We start from the raw sequence: 23,637 nt of genomic DNA, 5'->3' as shown, positions 1-23,637 counted from the left end.
GTTTCTCATCTATGTAACGGGGGTAGAAATATCTATTTGGCATTGTGTGAGGATTAAATGAGGTAATCTGCATTAAGCACTAAGCAGGGTGTGCAGAATATAATAAGCACCAAAATGTACTTGTTTCTGGTATGTTTCACTCACTTATTCATTCAACATTTATTGAGTGTAACTATGGGCCAGGTCACATTGCAGGTGCTGGTTTTTATTAAGGCTGGTAGTTGAAAGCCTTATGAAATAGAAGAATGATAAAAATCTTAGTAATTAGAAGATGCCTCAGAAATCACCTAACTGAAGCATCTCACTTAGGGGTAGGGATGGGGGGGTGGCTCCTTTGGGGTCAGATCAGAAACTTGTAGGAAAGGTGCTTTTCAAACTCCATAGGCCCCCTGTCCTGTGCTCCCTCCCCGCACTGAGACTCTCGCACGTGATGAGAGAAGTCATCACAGGGGTTGTGCGGCGTAACAGAAAGAGCAGCAGAAAAGAGGATTAAAAAAAAAAAAAGCAATCCAACACCTTCTTTTTAACAGTGAGGACACCAAAATCTTAAAAGACTTAATCTAATTCCTGGCCCATCACCTTCTTCTTTTTCCTGAAAGCTACCTTTTGCCTGGTCCTTGGAAAACCTGACTAGTTTATAAAGCAAACCTTGTTGTCAGAATGTGATTCAGAGAATTAGATAAGACAAAGAATTCATCACTCCTTCCCAAACTTTTAAAGACACTGTCAACAATTTAGTACTGAAAGTGTCTAAAATAACAACTGTTAAGATCAGGCAGTTGGTTTTAAAAAAGGTAAAACAGTCTCCAATACCAAGGCTCCTTTAGTGCTTTGCAGAGAAACTTATGTTCACCAGCATCACCATCCATAAGACAGTTATCAGTGAGGACTCCCAAAACAGAATGTTCTCAGTACAAACATAACTGTCATTTTATAATGACCACTAGGAAATGAATGGGGAGCACTACTTTGCAAAAGGGCCTATTTCAAGCATTTATTATATAAAAATAAACCAAGATTTGAATAGAGACGTTTTCTTTTCATGTGGCCCCATTTTGTCAGAAGTCTATTATTTTGATATTCAGACAAGATCATGTCATGCTAACCCTTTATCAACTCATCAGGGTAAGAAATGACATTTTGATTCAAAGTAAAGATTTCACAACTAAGTGAAGAAAATGGAATTCAACTGTTTGCTTTTTCAGTCTATTAGTGCTGAACAGAACATGCATAACACCAGGAAAGGCAAGCAACAAAGAGAACTTGGCAAAAAGGCAGATTTACCACCAGTTTTGAGGCCAGATCCATGTGCCCCAGTTCTTCAAGGTTATAGATGAGTTCTGTCTGGAACAGGGCTTCAGTGATGGGTGCAGTATAGGTCTCATTTCTAAGATAATCAATCAAATCAAAAGCTCTCTGAAGAGGCACCTTGCCTAGGCTAAAGGGTAAAAGAACAAAAAAGTAAATATGCCAAGACAGGCAGCTGAACTGTAAGTATGCTGAGAGACAAATGGCTAGATAGCGGGTGGGGGGATCCTGAAGACCTAAATTTTAAGCTTTGGGTGGTATTCTGTAAAATTAGACTAAATATTATCTTTGATTAGTGCGTGTGTGTGACTTAAGGTTAAAGACACATCGCAGGAGAAATAAACAATAGCTCAGCTTTTGTTATATAAGTCACCTGTAAATTACTACTGATTCAGGAAAAGTATTATAATATTTTAGGTGAGAAAAGATGAAGAGTGCTAATTTTATTTATGTATTAATTACTTTTATTTATCAGGTGAGAGCAGGTGGCAGAAAGAGGATTTGAATCAGAAAGAACTTTTTTATTTGTTATTTGTATGGGAATTTGTCAAACTTGCTAAGGCAAGGTCTGCTGTGAATTTATGGTGAGCACATTTAAAAAATTAACCACTTTACAGAAATCAAAACAATGGTGGCTGAGATGATGTAAGGTCACTTCATAAAATATGAACCAAAATAGGACGGTCAAGAGCAGTCAGAAGGAACACATTTGAATATTCCTTGTGTGTCTGACCCATTAACAACCTGAACTAGTAATCTTGCTATTCAGAGGATATTCATACATGGGGTCACTGCCATTGCAGTGACTGGCTGGAGAGGTAAGTCATTGCAGTGACTTGTGGGATGGCTGGGGAGCTAAGTGGTGCTCCAGCTCTCAGAGGTGTCCCTCAAACTAGTGAGGGAGCACCAAGCTTTATGCTGAAACCACCTGTGGCTTGACAAGAATTCTCTCATGAAATAAAGCAAACGCGGAACTTCTACATCAATTTATTCAGCAAATATGTGTCCTGCTTGTTGGTATCTACAGTCTTGAAATATTCTTTAAATCTTATTATACAACTGTTCAATATGTTTGTAGCTGATGTTTCTAGATAGACTATAAAGCCCCTGAAGGCAAGGAATATGTCTTATATCTTCCCAATCCTCCAAAATGAATTATACCTAACAGGCAATACATGCTAGTTCTTTTGAATTGCTTTTCTATAATGTCCTTTTCCTCGAGAATACTTATTTAAAAACAAACAAAATAAGACCCAAGACAAGCATACTCTACCCTGCAAGTTCAAAGATGTTGTTGATGAGGCTGGCTCGATCTTTGTCACTCAGGACAAAAGGATTTATTTTCAACTGTTTGATCAGTGCTTCCCAGTTGTTGTCTGCATAATGTACAATATAATAGCCAGTCATGTCCGTATTGACCTTGATCCACTTCACTTCTTCTGTGAGATTGATGACAACTAATACAGACCAAAAAATGAGAGAGAGAGAAGGTAATAGGGAAAGAAAAATATTAAACAGATACCTTGTTTGTTTCAAAGTTAATATGGTATTATTATGTAATATTCCACTAAGAAACTAAACGTCTGCCTCCCAGGGCAGTTATTTTCATGTTAACAAAGATCACCACTCATTCACTTAACAATTATTTATTTAATGGTAAACAAGGTAGACATGTGCCTTCTCTCATAGATCTTACAATCTAATGTAACCAGGTGAATAGAATATCATATAAATGTTGTCTATGGAAAAAGAAAACATGGCATTCTGTAGAAGCACAGAGTAGAAATGCTTCACCTCCTAGGGAAGGTTAGGAGAAATTTCTTGAAAGAAATGACATCAAAGTTGAGACTTCAGGATATATAGGTGTTGTTAGCCAAGTAAGAGGGACTCTGAGTGTTCAAGGCCCAGAGCGAAAGTGTACACGGAGTCCATGCACTGAACCGGCTCCCAAGTTCACTGTGGCTAGAGGAGAGAGGCAGGGAGAGGGGCAGTGTGTGCAGGGTGAGGCACAGGGGAAGACAGTGAGAGAACTACAGAAAATGTGTTCCATCTCAGCCTTTGTTTATGTTAGCAAAGGAAGGACAAACAAAGCCATTTAAAAAGTCACATAATTCGGGCTTCCCTGGTGGCGCAGTGGTTGAGAGTCCGCCTGCCGATGCAGGGGACACGGGTCTGTGCCCCGGTCCGGGAGGATCCCACATGCTGGGGAGCGGCTGGGCCCGTGAGCCATGGCCGCTGAGCCTGTGCATCCGGAGCCTGTGCTCCGCAACAGGAGAGGCCACAACAGTGAGAGGCCTGCATACCACACACACACACAAAAAATTCCATTGTATATATGTGCCACATCTTCTTTATCCATTCATCTGATGATGGGCACTTAGGTTGTTTCCATCTCCGGGCTATTGTAAATAGAGCTGCAATGAACATTTTGGTACATGACTCTTTTTAAATTTTGGTTTTCTCAGGGTATATGCCCAGTAGTGGGATTGCTGGGTCATATGGTAGTTCTATTTGTAGTTTTTTAAGGAACCTCCATACTGTTCTCCATAGTGGCTGAACCAATTCACATTCCCACCAGCAGTGCAAGAGTGTTCCCTTTTCTCAGCCATAAAAAGAAACGAAATTGAGCTATTTGTAATGAGGTGGATAGACCTAGAGTCTGTCATACAGAGTGAAGTAAGTCAGAAAGAGAAAGACAAATACCGTATGCTAACACATATATATGGAATTTAAGAAAAATAAATGTCATGAAGAACCTAGGGGTAAGACAGGAATAAAGACACACACCTACTGGAGAACGGACTTGAGGATATGGGGAGGGGGAAGGGTGAGCTGTGACAGGGCGAGAGAGAGTCATGGACATATATACACTAACAAACGTAAGGTAGATAGCTAGTAGGAAGCAGCCGCATGGCACAGGGATATCGGCTCGGTGCTTTGTGACCGCCTGGAGGGGTGGGATAGGGAGGGTGGGAGGGAGGGAGACGCAAGAGGGAAGAGATATGGGAACATATGTATATGTATAACTGATTCACTTTGTTATAAAGCAGAAACACACCATTGTAAAGCAATTATACCCCAATAAAGATGTTAAAAAAAAAAGTCACATAATTCAAAGACAGCAAAATAAACATTAGGGAAGGACTAAGGTCTCATTAAGTACAGATAAGAAATTACTGAGTTAAAATAATAGAAAATTGATAATGCATTTTTTGGCCCCTACCATTAAATATAAATGCTGAGAGAATTGTCAGAAATTTATATGGAATGATTTCAATTAACGTACAATTAACAAGAAACTAAAAATATGTGACTATAAAAAATATTACTACAAAAGCTGGACTACAAAATATATATAGGAATTCTCAAAACGTTTAAAATTACCAATCAAGAAATGTCCTTCAAAGTTGGCAGTGAGGACGTGAATTTAAAACAATAGTTAAGGGTATGCTTCTAAGGATCTTAAGGTTTAATATTTATTAGACTATAAACCCCATGAGCTTTAGTTTGTGCACTGCTAATCCCTCAGCACTAGAACAATATTCCTAGCAAGTACTCAAAAAATACTCAGTGAATTAACGAATGAACAAAACAATTATGTCATGGTAAGCTGTTTCAAACAAATCTAAATAAAGTTTGTAGATGTTTATGATGTAAGTTTTCTTCCCCATTTTAAAGTAGAGAATACAATTTTTTAAATTATAGGAGAAAGAGTAGAGATAAGAAAAATAATCAAAACTCAGACGATAAAAGCATTACGGGGCATATTTCCTGCCAAGATTTTTCCTATAAACATTTTAACTGAATTAATATTTAATACACTGGATCTATATACATTTATTTTATACTGCGTTTTCACCTATCAGATTTCACCTCCTGCCATTTTCCCACTGTCTTCATATGCAGTATTCAAGTATCTTCAGAATATTTTATTTCAAGACCTACCACAGCTTAACCAATCTCCTATTTGGAAATATTAAGGCTGTTTTAAAATATTTACTATCACAATAATTATATATAAAGGTTTTTACACATAAAATGCTTTGGAAACACATTTAAACCCTTTAGTACCTGAAGTCTTAGGGTTGATCAACTTCAAAAGCATGAATTATTTAAATTTATCAGATTTTCTTAATGCCTTAGTTACTCTAATTCTACTGAAACTGTAAAAGATTTTTAAGATGGAAAGACTTACATTCTGATCATGTCTTAACATGACATATCAGATAATCAGTCTTTTTCATTAAAAACAACTCCATACTAATTTGTTTTATTGCTGCTATAGCAACAGATGGGAAAGATTAATTACATTAATAGGGTTTATTCCTTTTCTAGAGCAGATTGCAGTTCTAAGGTTTATTTGTGATGGCAACAGTAGCTGCTTCAAGTTGGAGATATTTTTAACAAAACTATGACTAATGAAATTAACTTTATCATTAGCTAACGCAAAAATATCAACACTCTCCAGGTCACCAAACACAATTTCCTACAGAGCTTTTATGAAGAAAGGACCTTGGGAAGAAGAACTAAAGAGCTTCAAATCTCCCTTTCCCAACAAAGGAGGCAAGGAATGATAAGTATGGCAATTTTCCTATTGGATAGATACAGGAAAATATTGAAATACAGAGTATCTTCGCTGATAAGCAACTTGCCATGTTGTAAACCTAGCCAAGTCCAGATGGTAGGTTGGAGGAACACAGCTGGGAGTGTGCTTGAAATTATTACTGTCATTTTGATGACAGAATATAAAGCAGTGCAGCGACAGCATAGAGAGGAAATTTATCATTTAAAGAATCAACATATTAGTCTCTTTCAGGTCTTCTGAGTGATCCAGAATGGAGGACCTTAAAACCACAGGTATCAAAAAATAATAGCTTTGCACACAAGGGAGGTAACTACATCCTGCAGCTCAAATGTGGATGAGGCTATCCTCATATGTTTTTAATTTATTATAATCATTAACAGATTAACAGTTCAATTTTCACAGTCCACTGAGTAGTAAAACAAGAGTGAGCAACTCCAATGTTAAATGGCAGAAGCCCAGATTAAGTAATCTAATAGGGATTTTAAAAAAACATTTGTCAATGAGTTATGAAAATCAACTACTGTTTTATAAAGAAACATTAAAGCACAGAAACAAAAAATATGTTTTCACTATAAAGCTGCAAAATTTCCTGTGTAGCTTGCTCCAGAGGGCTAGCGTGATACATGCAGCTGAACTGCATGCATCCCCTCCTGTTCAAAAGCATTCCGTTCTCCAATACTCCTTTCTTCCCCTTTATTTTATTAGGGGGAAAAGGCAAGAGCAGAGAATGGCACATGATAAATATCCAATCCTAACTACAAGCCCTTCCTCCTTCCTCTTGTTTTCAACTGCCTTTCATTTCAATGCCACGTCCTTTAGTTTCAGAGAAATATTTCTGGCACAGTGATATCCTTTTAGAAACATGAATGTTCCAAGTTAGAGTTAATATAAAAATTTCCTATAGTGAAAGAGATTAGGTTTGAATAAAATGTGGAAGACAGAGAGAGAGGAAAGAGGAGGGGGCACAGGAAGGAAGAGAAGGGAGAGGGAGACATTTTAGTGTAATTTCCTCAATAGGTAGTTTAGAAAAATGGTCCCATTCAGCATTGGTCCCAAAAGCATTGACCACATATAACTTCTATATTTGATTGAACTAATGGACTAACCCAGCAACCCTGACATTAGAATGCACGAAAATATACTATAGATTTAACAAACCACCAAGATAACACATTGTACTAAAGTCATATGGCATAAAATAAGCCTCTGTAGTCACTGTCTGTGCTATATTTCTTTTGAGAAAAGAAAAAATTAAAATTCAATTAAACCAAAATTCGTTCTCACAGGAGCATCAGGAACCAAGAAGACCCAACTGTCCTCAAACACTTTTTGTGAGGACAGACATTTTCAGTGTGGACTTTCAAAACCTGAACTGCCGGGAATTAAAATTGCAGCAGCAAGGTAAATAACACAGTTGAGAAGAGGAATTAGCAGACACTGCTTTCAGCACATATTGGCCCAGTTCCACCTCTAGATTAAACCAATCATATTATAGTGCATTTCATATATTTCCCTTTACTAAGAATATTTTCAAATGAAGAGAAACAGAAGGTATCATTTCATCAAGGTTGGAATGCTTTTCCTAGAAATTTTTACAGTGAGATTTGAAATTGAGTCACGTTGTTATAGACTAAATTTATTTATTCAATAAATTTTTGTGTACCTATAGGGTGCTAAGGTTGCAAAAGTGATTGGTGTAACCAAGATCTCCACCCTCAATGGGGGATACATCTAATGTGGGATAAATATAAACAAAACAGTACTTATAGTATATAAAAAGTAGAGAATATCATTAAAACACATAAGTAGGGCATCTAACCTGTCTTGGGGTGAGGGAGGGCTCCTTAGAGTAAGCAATGGATGAGTTGAGATCTGAAGAGTGCATAGGAGTAAAACCAAGGAATCAGGAGGCAGGAGTGTTCTTCCAGAAGAGAAAACAGCATATGTAAAGGCCCAGAGACAAGAGGCAGTGCGGCATGTTTGAGTTGCTGAAACAACTTTTGTGCAGTGGAAGCAGAGAGTGCCAGGTAAGGACTTAGAAGGAAATGGCAAATAGCAGGAAAATATGAGCAAGACTTTGGGGTGTGAATCTCAGAAAGAGTTTAAGAAACTGGCATATGAACTAAGCTAAAAAGTAGAGGGCTAATAAAAGTGGATTTTTTATTGTCCAATTATTTCTAATACCACCAAAAACTTATATACCATTGGGAGGTTTGCAAAATTTCCTTATTGGTCCCTTTTGAAAATAGGGAGATGGGTAAAGCAATCTACAGATAGAATGCAATCCCTATCAAATTACCAATGACATTTTTTACAGAACTAGAACAAAAAAATCTTAAAATTTGTATGGAGACACAAAAGATCCCGAATAGCCAAAGCAACCTTGAGGGAAAAAAACGGAGCTGGAGGAATCAGACTCCCTGACTTCAGACTATACTACAAAGCTACAGTAATCAAGACAATATGGTACTGGCATAAAAAGAGAAATACAGATCAATGGAACAGGATAGAAAGCTCAGAGGTAAACCCACGCACCTATGGTCAACTAATCTATGACAAAGGAGGCAAGGATATACAATGGAGAAAAGACAGTCTCTTCAAAAAGTGGTGCTGGGAAAACTGGACTGCTACGTGTAAAAAAATGAAATTAGAACACTCCCTAACACTATACACAAAAATAAACTGAAAATGGATTAAAGACCTAAATGTAAGACCGGACACTATAAAATTCTTAGAGGAAAACACCCTTTTTTTTTTTTTTTTTTTGCGGTACGTGGGCCTCTCACTGTTGTGGCCTCTCCCATTGCAGAGCACAGGCTCCGGACGCTCAGGCTCAGTGGCCATGGCTCACGGGCCTAGCCACTCTGTGGCATGTGGGATCTTCCCGGACCGGGGCATGAACCTGTGTCCCCTGCATGGGTAGGTGGACTCTCAACCACTGCGCCACCAGGGAAGCCTGGAAGAACACTCTTTGACATAAATCACAGCAAAATTTTTTTGACCCAGCTCTTAGAGTAATGGAAATAAAAACAAAAATAAACAAATGGGACCTAAGGAAACTTAAAAACTTTTGCAAAGTAAAGGAAACTATAAATAAGGTGAAAAGATAAGCGGGAGAAAATATCTGCAAATGAATCAATAGATAAAGGATTAATCTCCAAAATATATAAACAGTTCATGCAGCTCAATATTAAAAAAACAAACAACCCAATCAAAAAATGGGCAGAAGATCTAAACAGATATTTCTCCAAAGAAGACAGACAGATGGGCAAGAAGCACATGAAAAGCTGCTCAACATCACTAATTATTAGAGAAATGTAAATCAAAAGTACGGTGAGGTATCACCTCACACTAGTTAGAATGGGCATCATCAGAAAATCTACAAATGACAAATGCTGGAGATGGTGTGGACAAAAGGGAACCCTCTTGCACTGTTGGTGGGAATGTAAATTGATACAGCCACTATGGAGAACAGTATAGAGGTTCCTTAAAAAACTAAAAATAGAACTACCATACAACACAGCAATCCCACTACTGGGCATATACCTTGAGAAAACCATAATTCAAAAAGAGTCATGTACCAAAATGTTCATTGCAGCTCTATTTACAATAGCCAGGAGATGGAAACAACCTAAGTGTCCATCATCGGATGAATGGATAAAGAAGATGTGGCACATATATACAATGGAATATTAGTCAGCCATAAAAAGAAATGAAATTGAGCTATTTGTAATGAGGTGGATAGACCTAGAGTCTGTCATACAGAGAGAAGTAAGTCAGAAAGAGAAACACAAATACCATATGCTAACACATATATATGGAATTTAAGAAAAAAAAATGTAATGAAGAACCTAGGGGTAAGACAGGAATAAAGACACAGACCTACTAAAGAATGGACTTGAGGATATGGGGAGGGGGAAGGGTAAGCTGTGACAAAGCAAGAGAGAGGCATGGACATATATACACTACCAAACGTAAGGTAGATAGCTAGTGGGAAGCAGCCGCATAGCACAGGGAGATCAGCTCGGTGCTCTGTGACCGCCTGGAGGGGTGGGATAGGGAGGATGGGAGTGAGGGAGACGCAAGAGGGAGGAGATATGGGAACATATGTATATGTATAACTGATTCACTTTGTTATAAAGCAGAAACTAACACACCACTGTAAAGCAATTATACTCCAATAAAGATGTAAAAAAAAAAAGGTAAGATATAAAAATCACATGTATACAATATCATCCAAGTAAAAAATTATTTTAAAAAAATGACTAGAAAGAAATAATCATGAGAGTAGTTACAATAGGGTAATAAGATTTGTTCTCCATCTTCTGGATTTTATGTAATGTGCATATGTTATGCTTAAAAATTATTTTTTTTCAATAGTAACATTAATAATGATAACTAACACTTATATAGCACATAACATGTGCCAGGCATTATTCTAGGTGCTTCATATAAATGAGCTCAATTAATCCTCACATAACACTATAACGCAAGTATAATTACTCTCTCCATTCTATAGCTCAGGGAAAGAGGCTCAGAGAGATCACATAACTCACCTAAAATCATACAACTGAACCAGGCAATGTGGCTCCAAAGTCAGACTGTTACTAAGCTACACTCCCCTCTCAAAGATATAGGATTGAACAACAGATCCAATTCAAACAAGAAATTTTCCCTTTCCATAAATCTAAAGTATCACTAATGGTTCCTGCAGAACCCAAGAGCCTCATGTTTTCAGGATGTAAATTAAGAGGATATGTGGTGTAGCATTCAGTGGTATTTAACAGATGGTTAGAAACTACATTTCAATTTCTTTTTATAGACTCCTTGTGGGTCAGCATATACAATCTTTACATTTTATTATCCCCCCACAATCATAATTTCTTGCCCTATCTTCTCATTATCAAAAAATGTATACTGTGTCTACAGGACATTTTGTAATAATTATTTACTACAAATCTGTCTCATGAATCGTTTGTCATGCATAAGAATCATCTAGGGTGCTTATTAAAATGCAGTCGCCTCAGCCCACCCCTAGAGAGTAGACAGCAACTGATCTACTACTTCTAACAAAATATTTATCTAGGATACAAAAACAGAGTATTCGCTATTTTCTACCACAACTGCTAGCATATTCAGTGCAATTTTTTATACCTTATTTCACATGACTAAGAAAGACCAGTTTTATGCAGGATACATAGAATCAATCTCACCTTAGTCACATTTTGTACAGGTGTCTCATAGAACCAGCTCAGAGAGCTGTGTACATTGGAAAGTGTAATGGAAAGTGCAATCTCCTTTCCGCTGCTTGGTCAATTTTTAGAAAATATGCTGTTTCTAATTTCATTTCAGAAAAGTGTTAAATATAGCCAAACCTGATTTCTTGTCCAGTAATGATACTGATCGATACTTTGAATAATTTCCTTCATCAGTGACATAGGATAGTGGAATATGCCACAGAGAGCTGTAAAAAGAAAATACTGGAAGATTATCACTCTTTCCAATATTTCAGTCAGTTACACATAATTTGTTGGGTATTTTTTTTTTTTTGGCAGGAAGGTGACATTTTTCAAGCTATTCCCGGAAAGGGATAATCTTGTTAGGTTTCTTAAGAACTTATGATTACAAAACATTCAAAAAAACTTTAACCTGAGGGTGCAAAAGAGATAGCGGGGAGAGAGAGAGGGCACTCACCTTGCATCTGAAGGCTGAATTTCAGGCTTCATATTTAAAGAAAATCTTTCTTGTTGCACCAGAAGTTCCTTTCCTTTTCTTTGAACAGTCACTAAAGGAAATCCTTTCTGCAGGGTCCAGGTTTTCATCATTTTCCTTACGTCTAGTGTTTTGTTTGAGACCTATAGAAAAAAAAAATATTTTTGCTTAAACAGTCTAAAAATTTTATAGTACCTTTCCCTCTTTCCCTACCACATTCTATGGAGACTACATTTAATGGTAATATAAAAAAGAAGCACAAATGCTGAGTTGAATTTACATTTTTACTCTAGGTAATTGAGCAAGTACTGAAAGGAAAGTAAACTGGAATACAGCTAAGTGATAACTAAAGAGAGTGAGAGAGGAACTACGTTGAAAAAGCAGCACATATGCTATCAACCAACTGAGTGTTCATTAAAATCCCTAAGAAGATATAAGCACTCCTTCAGGTCACAATACTAACATTTAGAAGGTATGGATAATGATATGCAGTCTAGAATCAGAAGCACTGCTACTCACTCCTGTGAATCAGCTAGGTCCAGATTTCTCGGTCCAGATTTCTCTTTATTCCCCAGACCCTCTGCTTTCACAAATGTTAAAGTTCATCTTTTAAAGAGCTCATCCTGTGGGAGTGCCTGGGAGCAGCAGCAGAGGAGTGAGATACAAACAGGTCGGCTGCCTGGACTTTAGGTCTCTCTAGAGAACAGCAGTGAATGTTTTTCATGGTCACATACCCCTTTTTCCTATAAAATACATGAATTTATCTACAAGATCTAGAATCCAGTGTCAGAGGTTCACAGACCCTCTAAAGCTCCCTGTCCCTAAGACATCTGGTATCAATGATTAAGAAGCAATTTTTGAACTACCTCTTTGAAGCAGGTGAGCTAAATTTACGATTCAAATTATTTTTCTAGATTACCTATGGATTTGCAAGCAACTCAAATCATCAAGTGCTTAAAATGTTTTGTAGTATCACGCCACTATGGCAGGCCTTACACCTCAGTCGACATACGCCTATTTATTTAAAGCCAAAAAGGATGGAGAAAATCTTCCCAAATGCTTTGTGAGATTAACCTTATGTTTCTCATGGCTCTGACCTATTTATTTCTGGACAAGAGGTTGGGAAGAAAATAAGCTTGCCCCAGAGCAAGGCCCTTTTGGGTCTCTGAAACAGAACTGAAATGAAAAGTCCAGTGCATAATATGATGTGGATGCTGAAGAACCTGAGGATAATGTTAAGGGGCTAGATCTGGATAGGAAAACACTGTGATGCAAAAGTTGAAGTCAGTGAGGAAGGCAGAAATATATTCTAAACATCAGGAGATAATACAATGAGTATAAAGTAAATAATGTGGCTTTCATTTGAAATGCTACTACCTGATAAGAGGAAAAACAATGATTTAGAAGCAACTCTTAGGTAATAAGGACTGATCGTTCTTCTCAAAAAGAACTAAGACAGTAGGGAAGATATATCTTCTGGGAAAAGGGTTAACAATTAGAAGATACCAAATTTCAGAGAAGGCAAGGGAGCAGAGAGAGCACGTGGAAAAGATCCAGAGCAGGGGTTCTTAACCCAGGATCCATAAAACGTTGAATCTGTGTGTGATATTTTGCCTATCTGTGGTTTATTGGGGGAATATGTCCAGAACTTTCATCAAATTTTCAAATATGTCTGTGATCTTCCAAAACGTTAAAAACCATTGATCTAGATCAGGGTAACAAATTCAAATGCTTATAAGGGCTACGCCATCAGCGTATGTGCACGATGCAGGCTGGGTTCACACACTGTTATGAAGCATAACTTGTAACCGATTACACTGCTTGTTAGAATTCTAGGCACAACAAAATCCAAGCAGCAAAATGATCCAAGGGCAGTATGGAGCCATGGCAGCCAGACTATGATACATCATCTAAGTTAGAGGAACACGGCCACAAAAGATAGGAGGATTCATAAGGCAGAGTATAGAGCAAAAAATCATGAATGTAAGGTAGAAAGACTGCAAAAACATAAGGAAAGGAAAAGAGATTTTTGAAAAAAAAATCAAATAATGAAAACATAATAATATACACTAATTCAGAAAAGAGAACTTTCTTACAAAGTAGTAATGGAGATTAAGATATAGACTAAACATGCTTACACAAGGCCTCATGCAATTTTTTCAACAATTAAGACCAGGACTTCCATTTCATGACTTTTAATTCTGTGCTCTTATTCATAAATATTTATATACTAAGCTCCATTCCCCTCTCTCTTAAATAACTATCCTTGGTACCATAGCTTATTTACATACTTGATAAAAACATAAATATAAGAACTCCTCTCTTCTTAGTTTAAGAGCTAAATAAAATATCCAGGTCACTTACCTCATTAAAACTATCCCACAGATCATCACTGTGAATGGATGCATAGCTATGATTATGTAGGTAAAGAACAATAGCATGTTGAAATACATCTTCACTAAGGTAAGTTTTCAGCATCAACAACAGAGAAGCTCCCTATTCAAAAAAAAAAAAGCAAAAAGGGGAAGAAAATAATAGAATACAATAGGTTCATAGAGGTAAGAATCTAAGATTCAAAATACAATCACTGTAAGCAAATACTTTCATAACCCAGTGATAATACACTGTTATTTAGTCTCACATAACCAGTTGTGTACTATGTTGAAATTGTCTTAAAAATTATTTTAAGAGGTTTGAAAAAGAATTAATGGGGTAAATTCCTATTTGCACTAATTCTTCTATGAGCCATTTTGTGTGGTCTCTCAGTCACTCGCTGTTTCAGTGTTAGTGTTAAAAAGTTAAGTGTTTTGGGCTTCTCTGGTGGCGCAGTGGTTAAGAACCCACCTGCCAATGCAGGGGACATGGGTACGAGCCCTGGTCTGGGAAGATCCCACATACCGCGGAGCAACTAAGCCTGGGCACCACAACTACTGAGCCTGCGCTCTAGAGCCTGCGAGCCACAACTACTGAGCCTGCGTGGCACACCTACTGAAGCCCGTGTGCCTAGAGCCCGTTCTCCGCAATGAGAAGCCACCATGATGAGAGCCCGTGCACTGAAATGAAGAGTAGCCCCCGCTCACCGCAACTACAGAAAGCCCGTGCGCAGCAATGAAGACCCAATGAAGCCAAAGATGAATAAAATAAATAAATAAATTTAAAAGAAAAAGTTAAGTGTTTTTATATACATATATGTTTTTAAATTGAGGTATAGTTGCTTTATAATGTTGTGTTAGTTTCTGCTGTACAATGAAGTGAATCAGCTATATGTATACATATATCTCCTCTCTCTTGGACCTCCCTCCCACCGCCCCATCCCACCCATATAGATCACCACAGAGCACCGAGATGAATGGATAAAGAAAATGTGGTACATATATAAAATTGAATATTACTCAGCCTTAAAAAGGAACAAAATTGGGTCATTTGTAGAGACATGAATGGACCTAGAGTCTGCCATACAGAGTGAAGTAAGTCAGAAAGAGAAAAACAAATATTGTATATTAACGCATATATGTGGACTCTGGAAAAATGGTACAGATGAACCTATCTGTAGGACAAGTATAAATATATTTTTAATTTAAAAAATGCCAAATTTTCTGTGGCATTCCCCACCCCTATCTCCAATGCTTAAAGCACACTGCTGGAGACAATAAAGTAGCTGAACTCTCAAAGGTCTCTTTGCTAGGGAGTACATTAATTTCAAATTTTAGTATGTCATGATGCTGAAGTTGTTTTCAAGATCTCTCTTCTTCCTGCAGACTCACTTCATATATGTTTGGAATATATGAATGTACATACAGGGTAGTAAGCATACACCAAAAATTCAGAGTCAGACATGCAACTGCTAAAGGGCACACTATACTCACTGATGCACGTCATCTTCTCCAGTCTTAAAATAACCGCCTCCTCTGTGAAGCCTTCCCCGATTTGAGACACAAATCGTATTTCTCCATATTCAAAAGCAATTTATACCATACTTCCTGCATCTGCTATAGATATATTTTTATTTCCTCTTCTAGACTGTAAGTTAATTTAGGGAAAAACTGAAAAGCTCAATTCCTATGACTAAAATAATGCCTGGCACAGAGGAGGCACTCAAATACTTTTTGAATGAATTTCACTTCTGATAAAAATGTAGCAATGTTAAATCATCAAGATTATCAGATATACATAACTGAACTTAATATCTACTACTTAATACCTATTACTCTCTTATTTCTGTAACACACTTCAGTGCTACTATAAATTTAAATGCTCTTTTTTGTTGTTGTTGTTTTTAATCTTTATTGCAGTATAAATGCTTTACAGTGTTGTGTTAGTTTCTGCTGTATAACAAAGTGAATCAGCTATACGTATACATATATCCCCATATCCCCTCCCTCTTGCGTCTCCCCCCCGCCCCAATCCCACCCCTCTAGGTGGTCACAAAGCACCGAGCTGATCTCCCTGTGCTAAGCAGCTGCTTCCCACTAGCTATCTATTTTACATTTGGTAGTGTATATATGTCAATGCTACTCTCTCACATCGTCCCAGCTTACCCTTTCTGCTCCGCATGTCCTCAAGTCCATTCTCTACATCTGTGCCTTTATTCCTGTCCTGCCCCAGGTTCCTCAGAACCATTTTTTTTTCTCTAAGATTCCATATATATGTGTTAGCATATGGTATTTGTTTTTCTCTTTCTGACTTACTTCACTCTGTATGACAGACTCTAGGTCAATCCACCTCACTACAAATAACTCAATTTTGTTTCTTTTTATGGCTGACTAATATTCCATTGTATATATGTGCCACATCTTCTTTATCCATTCATCTGTCAATGGACACTTAGGCTGCTTCCATATCCTGGCTACTGTAAATAGCACTGCAAAGAACACTGTGGTACATGACTCCTTTTGAATTATGGTTTTCTCAGGGTATATGCCCAGTAATGGGATTGCTGGGTCATATGGTAGTTCTATTTTTATTTTTTTAAGGAACCTCCATACTGTTCTCCATAGTGGCTGTATCAATTTACATTCCCACCAACAGTAAAAGAGGGTTCCCTTTTCTCCACACCCTCTCCAGCATATACTGTTTGTAGATTTTTGGATGATGGCCATTCTTACCGGTGTGAGTGATACCTCATTGTAGTTTTGATTTGCATTTCTCTAATGATTAGTGATGTTGAGCATCCTTTCATGTGTTTGTTTGTAATCTGTATATCTTCTTTGGAGAAATGTCTATTTAGGTCTTCTGCCCATTTTTGGATTGGGTTGTTTCTTTTTTTGATATTGAGCTGCACGAGCTGCTTGTATATTTTGGAGATTAATTCTTTGTCAGTTGCTTCATTTGCAAATATTTTCTCCCATTCTAAGGGTTGTCTTTTGGTCTTGTTTATGGTTTCCTTTGCTGTGCAAAAGCTTTGACGTTTCATTAGGTCCCATTTGTTTATTTTTATTTCCATTTCTCTAGGAGGTGGGTCAAAAAGGATCTTGAAGTGATTTATGTCATAGAGTGTTCTGCCTATGTTTTCCTCTAAGAGTTTTATAGTATCTGGCCTTTCATTTAGGTCTTTAATCCAGTTTGAGTTTACTTTTTATAGGTGTTAGGGAGTGTTCTAATTTTATTCTTTTACATGTAGCTGTCTAGGTTTCCCAGCACCACTTATTGAGGAGGCTGTCTTTTCTCCATTGTATATTCTTGACTCCTTTATCAAAGATAAGGTGACCATATGTGCGTGGGTTTATCTCTGGGCTTTCTATCCTGTTCCATTGATCTATATTTCTATTTTTGTGCCAGTACCATACTGTCTTGATTACTGTAGCTTTGTAGTATTGTCTGAAGTCAGGGAGCCTGATTCCTCCAGCTCCGTTCTTTGTTCTCAAGTTGCTTTGGCTATTTGGGGTCTTCTGTGTTTCCATACAAATTGTGAAACTGTTTGCTCTAGTTCTGTGAAAAATGCCATTGGTAATTTGATAGGGATTGCACTGAATCTGTAGATTGCTTTGGGTAGTATAGTCATTTTCACAATGTTGATTCTTCCAATCCAAGAACATGGTATATCTCTTCATCTGTTTGTATCATCTTTAATTTCTTTCATCAGTGTCTTATAGTTTTCTGCATACAGGTCTTTTGTCTCCTTAGGTTGGTTTATTCCTAGGTATTTTATTTTTTGGTTGCAATGGTAAATGGGAGTGTTTCCTTAATTTCTCTTTCAGATACTTCATCATTAGTGTATAGGAATGCAAGAGATTTCTGTGCATTAATTTTGCATCCTGCTACTTTACCAAATTCATTGATTAGCTCTAGTAGTTTTCTGGTAGCATCTTTAGGATTCTCTATGTATAGTATCATGTCATCTGCAAACAGTGACAGCTTTACTTCTTCTTTTCTGTTTTGTATTCCTTTTATTTCTTTTTCTTCTCTGATTGCTGTGGCTAAAACTTGCAAAACTATGTTGAATAATAGTGGTGAAGTGGGCAACCTTGTCTTGTTCCTGATTTTAGTGGAAATGGTTTCAGTTTTTCACCATTGAGAACAATGTTGGCTGTGGGTCTGTCATATATGGCCTTTATTATGTTGCGGTAAGTTCCCTCTATGACTACTTCTAGAGGGGTTTTATCATAAATGTGTGTTGAATACTGTCAAAAGCTTTTTCTGCATCTATTGAGATGATCATATGGTTTCTCCTTCAGTTTGTTAATATGGTTTATCACATTGATTGATTTGCGTATACTGAAGAAACCTTGCATTCCTGGGATAAACCCCACCTGATCATGGTGTATGATCCTTTTAATGTGCTGTTGGATTCTGTTTGCCAGTATTTTCTTGAGGATTTTTGCATCTATGTTCGTCAGTGATATTGGCCTGTAGTTTTCTTTCTTTGTGACATCTTTGTCTGGTTTTGGTATCAGGGTGATGGTGGTCTCGTAGAATGAGGTTGGGAGTGTTCCTCCCTCTGCTCTATTTTGGAACAGTTTGAGAAGGATAGGTGTTAGCTCTTCTCTAAATGTTTGACAGAATTCGCCTGTGAGGCCTTTCGTTTGTTGGAAGATTTTTAATCACACTTTGAATTTCAGTGCTTGTGATTGGTCTGTTTATATTTTCCATTTCTTCCTGGTTCAGTCTCGGAAGGTTGTGCTTTTCTAAGAATTTGTCCATTTCTTTCAGGTTGTCCATTTTATTGCGATAGAGTTGCTTGTAGCAAACTCTCATGATCCTTTGTATTTCTGCAGTGTCAGCTGTTACTTCCCCTTTTCCATTTCTAATTCTGTTGATTTCAGTCTTCTCCCTTTTTTTCTTGATGAGTCTGGCTAATGGTTTATCAATTTTGTTTATCTTCTCAGAGAACCAGCTTTTAGTTTTATTGATCTTTGCAATTGTTTTCATTTCTTTTTCATGTATTTCTGATCTGATCTTTATGATTTCTTTCCTTCTGCTAACTTTGGGTTTTCTTTGTTCTTCTTTCTCTAATTGCTTTAGGTGTAAGGTTAGGTTGTTTACTTGAGATTTTTCTTGTTTCTTGAGGTAGGATTGTATTGCTATAAACTTCCCTCTTAGAATTGCTTGTGCTGCATCCCATAGGTTTTGGGTTGTTGTGTTTTGATTGTCATTTTTTCCAGGTATTTTTTGATTTCCTCTTTGATTCCTTCAGTGATCTCTTGGTTTTTTAGTAGTGTATTGTTTAGCCTCCATGTGTTTGTATTTTTTTACAGCTTTTTTCCTGTAATAGATATCTAGTCTCATAGTGTTGTGGTTGGAAAAGATACTTGATACGATTTCAATTTTCTTAAATTTACCAAGGCTTGATTTGTGACCCAAGATATGATCTATCCTGGAGAATGTTCCATGAGAACTTGAGAAGAAAGTGTCTTCTGTTGTTTTTGGATGGAATGTCCTATAAATATCAATTAAGTCCATCTTGTTTAATGAGTCATTTAAAGCTTGTTTCCTTATTTATTTTCATTTTGGATGATTTGTCCATTGGTGCAAGCAGGGTGTTAAAGTCCCCTACTATGATTGTGTTACTGTCGATTTCCCCTTTTACGGCTGTTAGCATTTGCCTTATGTATTGAGGTGCTCCTATGTTGGGTGCATAAATATTTACAATTGTTACATTTTCTTCTTGGATTGATCCCTTGATCACTACGTAGTGTCCTTCTTTGTCTCTTGTAATAGTCTTTATTTTAAAGTCTATTTTGTCTGATATGAGAATGGCTACTCCAGCTTTCGATTTCCATTTGCATGGAGTATCTTTTTCCATCCCCTCCCTTTCAGTCTGTATGTGTCCCTAGGTCTGAAGTGGGTCTCTTGTAGACAGCATATATACGGGTCTTGTTTTTGTATCCATTCAGCCAGTCTATGTCTTTTGGTGGGAGCATTTAATCCATTTACATTTAAGGTAATTATCGATATGTATGTCCCTATTCCCATTTCCTTAATTGTTTTGGGTTTGTTTTTGTAGGTCTTTTCCTTCTGTTTTGTTTCCTGCCTAGAGAAGTTCCTTTAGCATTTGGTGTAAAGCTGGTTTGGTGGTGCTGAATTCTCTTAACTTTTGCTTGTCTGTAAAGGTTTTAATTTCTCTGTCGAATCTGAAGGAGATCCTTGCTGGGTAATATTTGTTGTAGGTTTTTCCCTTTCATCACTTTAAATATGTCCTGCCACTCCCTTCTGGCTTGCAGAGTTTCTGCTGAAAGGTCAGCTGTTAACCTTATGGGCATTCCCTTGTATGTAATTTGTTGCTTTTCCCTTGCTGCTTTTAATATTTTTTCTTTGTATTTAGTGTTTGATAGATTGAGTAATATGTTTCTCGGCGTGTTTCTCCTTGGATTTATCCTGTATGGGACTCTGCCCTTCCTGGACTTGATTATTTCCTTTCTCATGTTAGGGAAGTTTTCAACTATAATCTCTTTAAATATTTTCTCAGACTCTTTCTTTTTCTGTTCTTCTTCCAGGACCCCTATAAGTCAAATGTTAGTGCATTTACTGTTGTCCCAGAGGTCTCTGAGACTGTCCTCAATTCTTTTCATTCTTTTTTCTTTATTCTGCTCTGTGGTAGTTATTTACCCTATTTTATCTTCCAGGTCACTTATCCGGTATTCTGCCTCAATTATTCTGCTCTTGATTCCTTCTAGAGAATTTTTAATTTTATTTATTTTGTTGTTCATCATCGTTTGTTTTCTCTTTCATTCTTCTAGGTCCTTGTTAAACATTTCTTGTATTTTCTCCATTCTATTTCCAAGATTTTGGCTCATCTTTAACTATCATTACTCTGAATTCTTTTTCAGGTAGACTGCCTATTTCCTCTTCATTTGTTAGGTCTGGTGGGTTTTTACCTTGCTCCTTCATCTGCTGCATATTTCTCTGTGTTCTCATTTTGTTTAACTTACTGTGTTTGGGGTCTCCTTTTTGTAGGCTGCAGGTTTGTAGCTCCTGTTGTTTTTAGTGTCTGCCCCCAGTGGGTGAGGTTGGTTCAGTGGCTTGTGTAAGGTTCCTCGTGGTGGGGACTGGTGCCTGTGTTCTGGTGGGTGGGGCTGGATCTTGTCTTTCTGGTGGGCAGGGTCGTGTCCGGTGGTGTGTTTTGGGGTGTTGTGAACTTAGTATGATTTTAGGCAGCCTTTCTGCTAATGGGTGGGGTTGTGTTCCTGCCTTGCTAGTTGTTTGGCATGGGGTGTCCAGCACTGGAGTCCGCTGACAGTTGGGTGGGGCTGGGTCTTAGCGTTGAGACAGAGATCTCTGGGAGAACTCTCACCTATTGATATTACATGGGGCTGGGAAGTCTCTGGTGGTCCAATGTCCTGAACTCCCTTCTCCCACCTCAGAAGCTCAGGCCTGACACCACACCAGAGCACCAAGACCCTGTCAGCCCCACGGCATGTGAGGACACAGAAAGAAGACAGCTGTCTACAATCCAGGAAGAGAGCTCTCACTAAGAACCAAATTGGCCAGCACCTTGATTTTGGACTTTCAGCCTCCAGAACTCCAGAGGTTCTCCTCTGGAGGTGCTGTCTCTCCCTTTCTGGGCATGTCCTCTAAATGCTCATTCTTGTTCTCAATAGAACCCGTTCTCTCCTGCATCATTAACTTTCCCTCTCTACTGTAACATTCCATTAACAAAAACTATGTATCAGTCCTCAGTTTAAACAAATAAGATCCCCTTCCTTTCCTTAACCCTGTGCCTCCTCCAATTATCACCCTATTTCTTGTTCCTCCTTTGAAGTAAACTCCTCAAAAGAGTTGTCTGCATTTGCCACCTCCATTTGCTCTGTTTCCATTTTCTCTTGAGCCATCTTCTGACCATCACGCCACTGAAAGTGGTTTTATCAAGGTCACTGGTGAATCTCATGGTGTCAAACCAATGTCAATTCTCAGGCTCACCTTTATCAACCTACTAGTTGCATTTGATATGAGTGATCACCCACTCCTCCTTGAAAGTCTTTCTGCACTTGGCCTTGGCATACCACTCTTGATTCCTCCCCTAACTAACCATCCCTTTCTGTCTCTTTTGTAGGATCCTCCTTGTTTTCTCAAGGACTAAATTTTGGTGCCCCTGGCATTTAATCTTCAGACTTCTTTTCTTCTCTAAATTTCTTCCTAGATGATCTTCTCAATGCTAGGGGTTTTAAATGACCTGCAAATTTATATATCTAACCAGACTTCCCCTCAATTCCAGACTCATATCCAACTACACGCCTATTATCTCCACTTACGCACCTCAAACTTACTCAAAAATTGAACTTTTTTTTCTTCTTGCCCCAAATATACTCTTCCAATAATCTTCTCATTTCAGCAAATAACAACTCCATTTTTCCAACTGTGCAGGCAAAAATCTTAAAGTCGTCCTTGACTCCTCTCTTAATTCCACATCTAATCCATTAGTAAATTCTACTGGATTAACGTTTACCATATATTCTAAAACCAACCATTGCTCATTACTTTCAGTACTATCACCCTTGTCCACGCCACCAATATCTTGCCACTGGTCTATTACAACAACCTCCTAACTAGTCATCTTGATTCCATATGATGTTGAAGGCTGATTTTTTTAAAAAAAATCATACTATGGTACTTCCCTCATCAAATGGCTTTTCATTCCACTTTGCAAAAAATCAAGGTCCTTACTACGTCCAATAAGATGATCTACAATGATGTGGCCCCTTATAATCCTTCTCACTTCATCTACTACTTTCCCCTGTGTTTATTCCACTCCAGACACGTTGGCTCCTTGCTGGTGCTTGAACCTGCCAACCAATCTTCATCTCAAGCTGTGTGGGTTCCCAAGACAAGTCCCAGGTATGATGACGTGTTAGGAGGACTCACAGGACTCAGTAGTCATATTCACCACTATGATTTATTACAGTGAAAGGACATGAAGCTAAATCAGCTAAGGGAAAAAGTTCATGGGATGAACAAGTACAAGCTTCCAGGAGTCCTCTGCAGTGGAGTAAGATAGGATGCACTTAATTCTCCCAGGAACAAGTTGTGACAACATGTATAAAATGTTGTCTATCAGGGAAGTTCATCAGAGACTCAGTACCTGGGATTTTTATTGGGGGCTAGTCATGGAAGTGTCCTCTGCCTAGCAAGTACCAAAACTCCAGACTCCCAGAAGGAAAACAGATGTTTAGCATAAACCACATTGTCTGTACAAACAGTGTGGGCACAGTGAGTCATTCTTATCAGGGAATGGTGGAAACTCTCCCCAAATCCAAGTTGCCAGATACCAGCCAAGAGCCAGCCTTACAATTATGCCTTTCTAATGATAGCAGTCTCAGGCCTACTACGTTAACTCATTTCTGCACACAAGCCCTATGCACTGGTTATTTCCTCTGCCTGGAACATTTTTCCCCCAGAAGTCCACATGCCTTGTTCCCTCACATCCTCCAGATGGTATTCAAATATCACCTTATCAGTGGTCTTCCCCAACCATCTTATATAAAACAGCATTTCCTTTGTCTTTCTCATTTCCCTTACCACGCTTTATTTTCATGTTAGCACTAATCACCAAACAAAATATCTATTTATTTATTCATTTGTATTGTGTCTGTGTCTAT

At 37.9% G+C, this 23,637-nt stretch overlaps 1 protein-coding gene across 1 annotated transcript in view; it reads right to left on the bottom strand.

The window, feature by feature from the left end:
• LNPEP (leucyl and cystinyl aminopeptidase) overlaps positions 1–23,637 on the bottom strand; it is a 98,459-nt gene that overhangs the window by 9,896 nt on the left and 64,926 nt on the right. Inside the window, exons 9-13 of the mRNA XM_060146168.1 lie at positions 13,970–14,101; positions 11,588–11,748; positions 11,269–11,357; positions 2,582–2,765; positions 1,285–1,438 (exon numbers count right to left, since the gene is read on the bottom strand). Coding sequence (XP_060002151.1) covers positions 1,285–1,438; positions 2,582–2,765; positions 11,269–11,357; positions 11,588–11,748; positions 13,970–14,101 — 720 coding nt within the window. The remainder of the gene's footprint in view (positions 1–1,284; positions 1,439–2,581; positions 2,766–11,268; positions 11,358–11,587; positions 11,749–13,969; positions 14,102–23,637) is intronic.

Source organism: Lagenorhynchus albirostris, chromosome 3 (assembly GCF_949774975.1).
Source record: "Lagenorhynchus albirostris chromosome 3, mLagAlb1.1, whole genome shotgun sequence".
NCBI classification, from domain to species: Eukaryota; Metazoa; Chordata; class Mammalia; order Artiodactyla; family Delphinidae; genus Lagenorhynchus; species Lagenorhynchus albirostris.
This window is presented reverse-complemented; position numbering and strand designations above follow the sequence as displayed.